The 11,191-nt window shown below is 34.5% G+C and overlaps 1 protein-coding gene across 1 annotated transcript; it reads right to left on the bottom strand.

The window, feature by feature from the left end:
• Positions 1–388: 388 nt before the first annotated feature.
• On the bottom strand, positions 389–826 carry LOC149197173 (36.4 kDa proline-rich protein-like). Its single transcript, XM_089408593.1, has one exon. The coding sequence runs from the start codon at positions 824–826 to the stop codon at positions 389–391; it is 438 nt and encodes a 145-aa protein (XP_089264719.1).
• Between the last annotated feature and the right edge of the window lie 10,365 nt (positions 827–11,191).

The raw sequence follows: 11,191 nt of genomic DNA, 5'->3' as shown, positions 1-11,191 counted from the left end.
TAAATGTCTAGTTTCTCAAAATAACAATATTTATAGCATGCAAAATTAACTATTAAACATCTAAATTAAACAAATATAAATATCCACAATATTATTTATAAATATAGATAACCACTATTTTATTTTAGTTAGAGTGGGAGTACATCAAAACAGCTAACCACTCGAAATAATCATAAATCTAGATATCCACATTTATTTGTAGTGGGAGTACAACACAATAGAATTTATGTAGGCATTGTTGCATCGTTTTAGGGCTGATTTCACAATATTTCACCTGGAGTCGATAATCAATGTCAACATACTATAATTAGACCTAATTTTAAACCAAACCAGAATACATGTATGTATTATTTACTAAAATATCAACAACACTGCATCTAATATCTTCCTAATTGAGAGGTGGGCATGTGAATCCGGGAGGAGGGCTGAGGCCACATTGAACAAAAAGCTCCAGAGCTAATGGGAGGATAACGTTGACGTTGAGTAGTTTGAGGCGAATAGTTGTACAGAAGCACAGGGCTGCCTCCAGCTCCAAAACACCTTGTATCACTGGGCAGCACTGGTTGATAACAGGATCTCCAATTCCCAAGTGCACTAGACTCCCCAGAACATCAACACATGCTCCTAGTTTCAGTGCATCCAAAGGACACGATGAGCTTCCTGCTCCTCCTGGTCTGCTACCTGCAGGGCTGCTTCCCTTGCTAGGGACGCTAGGAGTCTTTGCAGCAGGAGGACAGTTAGAGCTGTCACTTGCCATGACAGGTTTGGACATGGTGGTTGCTACACCGATCATAACTATAAACATAAATGCCACAACCTTGCCCATCTTGGATCAAATCCGCTGATTTCTCTTCCTCTTAAAGGAATAACCCAAGCATAGATCTCAAACGAGGGAGGAAGTTGCAAGATTGAGCTTTGGGAGATCGATTTTTATAGTAGTTGTCAATAATTCAATATTCCATCAGTCTCACATGGCTAAAGTTCACATGGCATGTTACTCAGAGGAAATCAGATGTGCTGGATATACCTTTTCATAATAATGTACACCACTGACATCCATGTGAAGGTAAAACTGATCGAGGAACGCCAACTTCGACCGAAGTGGTATTATGCAGACATGGATTCCCTGTGACAACTCTTAACGAGAATTGCAATTCTGTTTCAAACATTTTTAAAGAAAATCAAACACGTTCTTTCTTTTCATGTAGCATAGAAGCTGTCAACATGCTATTGAATACAATTTATCTGGGGCCATTAAGTAGAAGATTTATCAGCAGGGAGGGACGATGTACTCATATTTCTCATAGTTTACTTCGCATTTCGGTCCCATTTACAGCAGTCAAAAACATGACCCATAGGAAAACAAAATACATTTTCATTTCCCTAGGCTTTCATCGTTTTGTGAACATCAGTGACTACTGGCCATATGTTTCCAGTAAGATTCTCTGACATTTAGAAATGAGATCATGCTTTTTCCAACACCGATCAGTACTGACCACATGTTTGAAGTAAGATTCTCTGACAATCAAAAAAGACTTGTCTCGCGTCTACACACTTCATCGTTTTATTTTGTCCACCCATTGACACGGAGGAGCAAATTTTTTGAGATTTAACCTTTCAGACTCTCATCCAATAGTTAATTTTATGTTCATATTGTGAAGAAAACAAAAAATTAAAATAAACATCAATACTTGAGTAACTAAACAGTTTAGCTGAATATTGTCGCAATTATTTAGTAGGTCTTTAAATTGTCGCAATTATTTAGTAGGTCTTTAAGTTTAAAGACTTATTTTATATATCAGTATGATGTGTAAATTTGTTGGTTTTTTATTGAAATTAAAATTTTATTTATAGTCATCAAAATAAAATTAAAAAGAAATTAAATAATTATATAAAATATTTAAATAATATTTATTTATAAAAAAAACTGTTCATTAAAAAAAATTTATTGATAAAAAAATTAAATATTTTTAAATTTATATTAAATCTATATTTAAAATAAATTTACACTGGTTTCCTAAAACAAAAATAAAAATTTAATTCAAAAATTTAGAGATAATGTGAATGCCATGCATTTGGATTTGTGAAAGTATTGGGCTGAAGTTGATGAAAATAAAAGTCAGTTGCCTAGCTAAATTTGTCAATGTGTTGGGCTCAAGTTGTTGAAAGTAAAAGTTAGTTGCGTAGATAATTTCTACTGTGTTCCGTCTCAATGGAGTGCCACAATTATAACTGCAGCATCCTCTAGTTGGAGAGATTATCTTTTTGCATCCAATGTTTTGGCTGGTTAAGAACTAAATTTAATTTAAAAATAAAAATAAAAAAATTATTTAAAAAGAAAAAATAAAAATTATTTTTCCATGCTAAAGGTGAATGGGTGTTTTTCGACAAAATACATTTGAAAAACCTTTATATAATACGATAATGAAACTTTCACAAGTCAAACTTTCAAACTTATAATTCCCATAAATCCATCCACAATTTCTAACAGCTTTGAAAATTTAGATTATGATATGCTAATATGATTTATACGAACAACCTGCAAGCGTTGATATACTAGACCATAGCGACAGTTCGTTGAAGTAAGCGCAAAATCTAGAGAATCAACCGTGGTACTGATCTTCGTACATAGAGTCTGTAATATACATTACTCAATAGATTGCATACATACAAGACCAATAGTTTTAGATGATTAATTCGAGGAGCCGTCCAAGCCTTGATCCAGTAGATTGAAGCGACTGTTCGTTGAAGTAAGAACAAAATCCGGAGGATCAAAAGTGGTACTGATAGTGAATCAGTGATACACATTAGTTAATATGAGGGTAGTTTAAATCGGATTCAAATTTGTTTGTAACATAATGGAAAATCTGTTGAGAGTTTAATAAAATTGGTAAAATTTTTGGGAAATTTGAGTTATAATTATCCACTCTACCACTCTTCAATAAACAACCAAACTTGATGATTTTGTACAATAAACCATAGTTACCAAATTCGAATACGAATTCGAATTCGAATACGAATTCGAATTCGATTCGGTACGGAAAAAATTCGACTACCAAAAATACAATACCGAAAAAATTCGGAAATATAGCTTTTCCAAAATTAAATTATTTAAAAAAAAAAAATCTATATTTACAATATGTTTTAAAAAAATCACTCAATCAAATCCAAAAAAATGGAAATTATATATTTTATAAATATTTATAAATAAAAATTTATTATTCTGTGTTATAAGAAATTATTATTTTTAACTATTATAAACTTACTATTTTCTACAATATTTTAATATAAAACTTATTGTTTTTTACAACTGTAATTTTTTTAATATGCAATTTACTATTTACTATACTTTTTTAATATATAAAATTCTATTTTTAATCTTTAAATATTTAATTTTTTATTAACAAAAATCCTTGCCATATTAGATCCTAACTACAATTTTTTTGATATTGAATATTATGTTTTTAATGTTTTAAGTAATGTAGAAATTTCTATTTAAGTATTAAACTTTTTATTAACAATTTTAGATGGTAATTACATTTTTTTTTTAAATTGGAAATTTATACTTTTAATGTTTTGAATAATATATAAATTTCTATTTAAATATTAAATTTTATATTAAGAATATTTTTTATAAAATTAAATAATATAGAAATTTCTATTTTTAAATATTAAATTTAATATTATTAAAAACACTTTACCAAATTCCATCATAATTGTAATATTATTCTTAACCTACAATTTACACTTTATTATAATTTTTTTTAAACATAAAAAAAATTATTCGCTAATTCCATCCTAATGGTAATATTTTCAAGTTACCATTTACAATTCATTATATTTTTTTATATATATATATATATATATATATATATATAAAATAAGTACCAAATTGCAATTTCCAAATTCGTAGCCGAACCGAATCATACTATTGTATTTTCGAATTTTTTTGGGCCAATACGACCAAATTTGGTAGCTATGATTTAAAACATAGTTACCAAAAATTAAAATTCGGCAATATATCTTTCAAAGGTATAATTTATAATATTGAAAATGATAAAAAAATGTTTTAAAATTATTTGGATTTGCACATAAAATTATATATTAGATTTTTAGTTTTACATTTAACATAGCAAGTATGATAATAGGTTTTTAAGAATTTTTGTATTGTTACACCATAAATTATATGATAATATTAATATAGAGTGAATTTCCAAAATATTCCACATTACAATAAATCATCTAAATTTTATGTTATCAAGTATTTTAAATTGATAATGAAATAATATATTAAATATTTGTAAATATTTTTAAAAAATATATATTTAGAATATCAATTACTAAATTTCAATAAAAAAATCCATTTTAAAAAAACTAAATTTTCTATTTACTCAAATAATTTATACAATTTTATAATTATCATAAATTTCTAAATATTTTATTTCTTGTAAATTTCTGGTTGCCTAAAACTACATCTACTATTATCGTTAATCGTATGGCATTTATAGTAAACGGGATGCTCGAATTTGTAACCATTATTAAAAATCTGCCAAGAATATAATATCGTGAACTGAAATATCAAATGCATTTTACCGAATCCGAATTCGAATTGCCGTTTTAATTCGCGAATCGAACCGAACCGTCGAATTTACGAATTTTTTTCGGCAATACGGCCGAATTTGGTAACTATGCAATAAACCAATAAAAATTTTGAATTGATCAATAAAACTTGATTTGACTAGATTTAATTTGATTCTCTAATTTAGCCTTACAATTTCAGCCAATACTCCACCTATGCCATGGAATACTGGAAACTAGAACCGTATAAGTTTAAAAGCTATGTATATTCCATTGAATACTGGAAACTCGAACCCCATAAAGTTAAAAACGGGCAGGAGTTCGAGGCGGATAAGCCAAAAGATGAAGTGACTGAATTATACGGATAAGAATTTAGGTTTTTCGAGACCGACCAGTCGGTGGGGATTACCATCTACGGGTAAAAAAGATAGGCGTACTTTCATCTACCATTGTCCAATGAGAATTCAGGTTCGAGAACTCGTAAAGGACTAACCTGTGCAGATTACTATACGAGTTAAAAAGATGGCTGGTTGGACCTAGCAAAGAATAAAGCTGCGGAAGAAACTAATTTGGGTGGGATAAGTTGAATTTGGTAAGGGAGTTGTTTATAATGTGATTTTTTGGAGATTTCGGTGACGGAATCAGGCGGAAGAAATTGAGGTTAAATCTTGATTTGTTGCAGTTAAAATGGTTTTTTAACTGCATATTTGGATTCAGCACCCTCGAAAACCTCTGAGACTCTTTCATTGTGCAGAAACTAACTATCAAACTTGCCATTCCAATAAATTCCTGCCGGATTTCAACCGGAAAAACCCGCCGTTCAAAAAATCGCTTTATATACTATTTCTTTAGTAAGTTCTTATAGGTGAAGAAACGACAAGAGAAAATTAGTTACAACCAGACAAATGGATCAAATAAATGTTTTAAGACGAGAAAAGAAGGTTGTCGTAATTATCTCTTAAAATTTTTAAGACTATAAAATGATGGTTGTCTTGATTTGTTATGGGCATTATATGGAGTTTTTTTGATGGGTTAGTTTTGGTTAAGCGTGATTTAGGGGTATTTAATGTTGTTTTAATTGGTTAAAGTTATTATATGTAGTTTTTGTTGGTTCGTTTTGATTACATATGTGTGATTTTGGGGTTTTTAATGTGTTATTGGTTAATTTTAGAGATTATAAAAATGTTGTTTTAATTTGTTAAGGACATTAGAGGGTAGTATATATGTAATTTTTTGGAGAGTTAGTTTTGACCAAGAATGTGTAGGAGATTTAGTGGGCTAAAACTGTGAAAATTATAAAAAAAAAAATTGTCAAAAAAGTGATTTTAATAAAATATTTATATTTAATTTAAATGTAAGTGTCTATTGTGAAAAGAATAGTTTGGACATCTATTTATCCTACATACTAAACAAACAATAAACTTTTTTTTTTTTTTTTTTTTTAATTTCTAAGTAAAAATCGAATTATTTATTGGATTTATGAAAAGTTACATTTTATATGTTGTTAGGCATTCAGTTGACTGTATGATTTTCTGATCATAGAGTTTACTAAAATAGAATTTGAAGGTCTTCTCCTTCTACCATCACACATTGTGTGGCATCATATCATTGATCTTTTTAACCTCGGGCCTCCTTTGTAAGGAAAATAGCGTCGTTAGACCAACTGCCTAAGAAAAACATCATCATATGTCCCAAAAAATAGAAACACATACCGATGGCACTGAGTCATTCCTGGGCCTCCTTAGTGAGCAAAACAACCCAAACAAGAATGGATCAGCTGAAAGTTTTATGTGAGTTAATAAAACTATTATAGTATCGTTATAGTGTAAACTATCTGCTGTCAACAAGCAAAAACAATGTAAACAAAAGAAATTGCATGAAACTACGCAGTGAACAAAGTAAAATATGAACTTTTAAGCATATGGTGGTTGATTTCACATAGGATCTCATCCATACTAGCTTCCTCTATCCTCTAACTGCCCAGATCTTGTTGCAAACCCACTTTAGAAAGCTGGTCTGTTGTATCACTGCATTCCCTGTAAATGTGACATAAAGAAAATTCGTTAAAAAAAGACTTTAAATGTTTTGTCTCTTCTAACAATGGTGATAATATGTAATTCTGACATCTGCTCACTCCATTGAACCATTTGATGATGTTCGTTGAGTCCCCAAAGATCTGAATTGTGAGTATGCCCAAGTGGGTAAGCCAACAGAGTAGGAGTTTTAAGGCAGACAATTCTGCAAAATTGTTTGATCCGTTCCCCAGCCCCATAGAGGCTTTGAGACATCTATGAATGTTTAGCTGAATTACCAACCCAACCCTGCATTTATTGTTTTGGTTGGAAGCCCCATCAAAGTATGCCCAAGGAACTCCTTTCTTAATGTGATCCTCTCTAACAGGGTGAGAAATTTCCTCCTGGCTTGGCTCAGGTATGCTAGAGTCGATTGTCGCGCATCCAAAGGCTGTATTCCCCACCGAGGGGTTTTGTTCCTTAAAAATACTTTTGTTCCTTGCTAGCCATATGCCCCAGGAAATGATTAGAGGAAGGTTTCGCAGGTTCCCTTCAGGATGATGCTTCCACCAACTTTGTCGTACTTTCGCTATTGTCCTCCTTTCCCATATCACCCTCTTCTAGATCATTCTCCCTACTTCCATCCATACCTCCTTTGAGTATGGGAATTCTACAAAAAGGTGTTGGATCGTTTCAATATCATTTTTACATAAGGTGCATCTCCTTGGACCCAACTTATATATTTTCTGGAGTATATCCCAGGTTGGCATTTTCTTCTTGAGGATGCACCAAAAGAACATTTGGGCATTTGCAGAACATTGAAACTTCCATATTGAGGTAACCCACCGGTCCTAATTCCCCCAACCTTTCTTCGACATTAGGTACTTATATCCTTGTTTTGGAGAGTAGTTACCTGAGTCCGCAAGTGACCAAACTAACTAATCAGGTCTATCTCTTAGTCGGACATTGGACCTGGACAGTTCCATAATGAAGATGTTCCATTCCCCCCTCCATTGTGGATTAAGATTTAGGTCCAACCCTGATAACCAGGCTTGACCCCATATGGTGGAATGGCCATGTTTCTCAATCTGACTGAGATATTGAATGAATCTTATATCGAGTTGGCCTATGAGACCCAGGGAAAGGGTGAAATCTTCATTGCACCCTACCCATGGATCCTTCCCTATCCTGACTTGTTCTCCATTTCCTACTTGCCAGGACAAGCCTTGTTCAATGATCTTAAAGGCATCTAGTGTGGCCTTCCACACCACTGAGGCGTCCCCGTTTATTTGGACTTCTAATCCATTCTTCTAGCATAATAGGGTCGATGTATTTCTTCTTGACCACCATAGTCCATAGATTCTCCATCCTGATAAGCTTCCATCCCAACTTTGCTCCTAACGATGGCCCAAAAGCAGTTAAGTCTTTGATACCCCATCTGCCCCACTCCTTTGGCCTTGCCACCTTCTCCCAAGCCACCCACGGCAGAACCGACTCCTCCTTTGAGCCTGCCAATAAGAATCTGCTACAAACTCTTCTTATTGTTTTCCAGTATCCCTTTCGGGACCAAGGTTAAAGCGGCCCAATAAACAAGTATAGCAAGGAGGGCTAATTTAATGAGGGTCAATCTACCCACTCTAGATAGTCTTTTAAATCTCCAATGAGTGATCTTTGATTCAATTTTTGTAATTAACCAATGCCAATTCTATTTCCTATATGAGCTGGGTTTCAGAAAGAAACCTAGATATTTGAAGCTGTCTTCTAGCTTCCATTCTTCAAATGGTATATCTTCTTTAATTTGATTTGCTTCCAGTCTATTGAAACCTTCCAACAACAGTTGTGATTTTTCTTTGTTCACTTGCATGCCTGTAGCCTTTAAGAAGAGATCCAATATCCTTTTTAGTTCCTTTGTTTCACTCCTTCTTCCATTACTGAAGAGCAGAATGTCATCCACAAACAGGAGATGGGTTATATATAAATTGACAGCCACTTCCAACCCTTTGATATCCCCTTTCCTTCTGGCTTCTAAGAGCAGTTGCTTGAGCCCTTCGACTACTAGAAGGAAGAGAAAGGGTGAGAGGGGACATCCTTGTCTCAGCCCTCTTTGACCTTGAAAGAAAGAGGAAGTTGCTCCATTGATGAGCACCACAAAGCTTACACTGGTTAAGCATCCCATGACCCAGTTTATAAAATCTACTTGGAACCCCAAGTGGGTGAGGAGCATGCGAAGATACATCCAACTGATCCTATCAAAAGCTTTTGAGAGGTCTATTTTCACTACTACTCCTTTGATTTTTTGTTTGTTTGAAGTTGTGGATGGTTTCTTAGGCCATAGTAATTGCTTCATGAATCTGTATCCCATCCAGGAAACCAAACTATTCTTTTGACATATGCCTGGATAGAATTGTCTTTACTCAATGTGAAATCACCTTCGTTATTATTTTGTAGATATAGATGCAAAGGGAAATCAGTCTGAAGTCCTCAAAAGAGGTTGGTTCTTCCTTCTTTGGGACGAGGGCTATGATAGTTGAACTAAAAGGGGGATATATGACTCCTTTCCTTCTGGATTCTTCAACAACTTCAGTCAGCTCATTCCCAATTTGCTCAAAGAAATTATGAAACAACTCCACTGTCCATCCATCTGGTCCGGGGCTATAATCCTTTCGCATAGATTTTATAATTCCTTCCACCTCCCCCCTCGTGACTTCTCCCATCAGATCCATAGACTCCCCTTTGTCCACATAACGAGGAAAGGTCTGGGTCGTCCGGATCACTTCAGCCAAGGATACTTCCATCGGGGCTGTGAATAGATTTTGGAAGTGTCTTATACGCATCTGTGAGAGTTCCTCAAATGATCGGGCCTCTCTTCCTCCCTTGGCCCTCAATTTCCAAATAGTATTCACATTCTTCCTTCCTCTCATATAATTTTGGAAGAATTTGGTGTTCTCATCCCCTGCCCTTAACCAGATGGCTCTTCATTTCATTCACCACTGTTCTTCTCTTGCTAATAGGATTTTACTCCTTTGGGATTCCAGCTGCATAATTATATCCCTTTTTTCCTGTGTTTCATAACCATCAGCTTTAGGACTTTCAAGCATTTGTAATTCCTTCCCTAATTGAACTAGGTCTTTGTCTTCTTTCAATTTCTTCACCTTAGCCCAGTCCACCATTGCTTTTTTAAGAGGTTTTAGGTTCTCCATAAAGAGGAAAGCTTTGTCCTCAAAATCACTAGCCCTCACACGTCTCCAAGTGTCTTTAAATAGAGAGTTGTAGGATTCCTCCAGTAACCAAGCATGATTGAATTTAAAGGGAGCTGCCAGTTTTTTGGGGAGCTTGATTGATTATAAAAATATTGGCATATGATTAGAGGTTCCCCCTTCGCCCACCCACTGGCAGAAGGTTGGAATCTTTGTTTCTACCTCCTCATGAAGGAGTAAACGATCTAGTATTTTTTCTACACAGTCTTCCCCTATTCTCCTATTACTCCAGGTAGGTCTAATCTTCAATAAGTTTATATCCAACAATTTATTTTCTTTGATAAGATTGGTAAAAAAAATCTGATAACGGGTCTTCTTTGGCAGAGGGGCTCAAAGTTTTGGTTGTACCAATGGAGAAGTTTAAGTCTCCCCTAATCACCAGATTCGGGTTGTTCAATAATGATTTGGAGAAGAGGGTCTTCCAGAATTGGGCTCTCCCCTGGCATGGCCCGTATATGTTAATGATCATCAGATTAGTGCATAGCTCTAGGGAGTAGACTTCCATCCCCATCACCTGATCCATCCCCCAAGTGTTTAAGACTTTGAACTTTCCTTCTTTAATCCCCATAGCTAGTCCCCCAGAGTGACCTTTAGCATCCATGGCCTAGATGCTCCAACCAATCAGGATTTTTGCGAGAGATTTTGAGACTTATTCTCTTGCTCCCACCATTTCTTGAAAAATGATGATATCCGGATTGTAGTTCGGGATTACCTCTTTTAAGGCCATGTTTTTAGGGTTATTGGCTTAACCATTACAATTCCATGAGAGGATGATGATTGATCAACCTTAGGGGGGTTTGCTACTCTAAGCACCCCAGAAATAGACATTTTCTTTCTGTCTGAAATATCTAGTTTGGATTGTAACTGATCCTTCAACAAGTTTGTTTTCCTCCCTCTCATCTTACGGTCACCTGTCTAGGTGGATTGCATATCAATTCCCCCCACTACCCCCCATGGAGGAGGCTTTTTCTCTCGAGGTCTGAGGTTATAAGGGTTTGTTGTAGTAAGGGTTTCATCACTCATAAGGTCACCCTTACCCCTGGCATATTCACGGTTCAGATCTAGATTGGGTATAGATGAGATAATACTCTCCATTTGCATGTTTCCTCAACATGAAATAGGAATGAAAATTTTTTGTTGCCTAGAAGGACTAGTTACAAGTTCAACAAAATTTAAAGAAATAACAAGAGTAAGAGAAGGTAGGGTTATGACCAAACCCATACCCTCTTTTTCGATTGTGTGGCTCCCAGCAATGTTTGTTGCTATGTCCTGATCATGTGCATTTCCTTCTTGCTGCTAAGGTGGCTAGTATCCAGGGATGGTTTCTTCCTGCATCTCCATGCC

This window comes from Pinus tabuliformis, chromosome 2_2, assembly GCF_031772625.1.
Source record: "Pinus tabuliformis cultivar Carrire ecotype Pingquan chromosome 2_2, CPIR1, whole genome shotgun sequence".
Classification (NCBI taxonomy): Eukaryota; Viridiplantae; Streptophyta; class Pinopsida; order Pinales; family Pinaceae; genus Pinus; species Pinus tabuliformis.
This window is presented reverse-complemented; position numbering and strand designations above follow the sequence as displayed.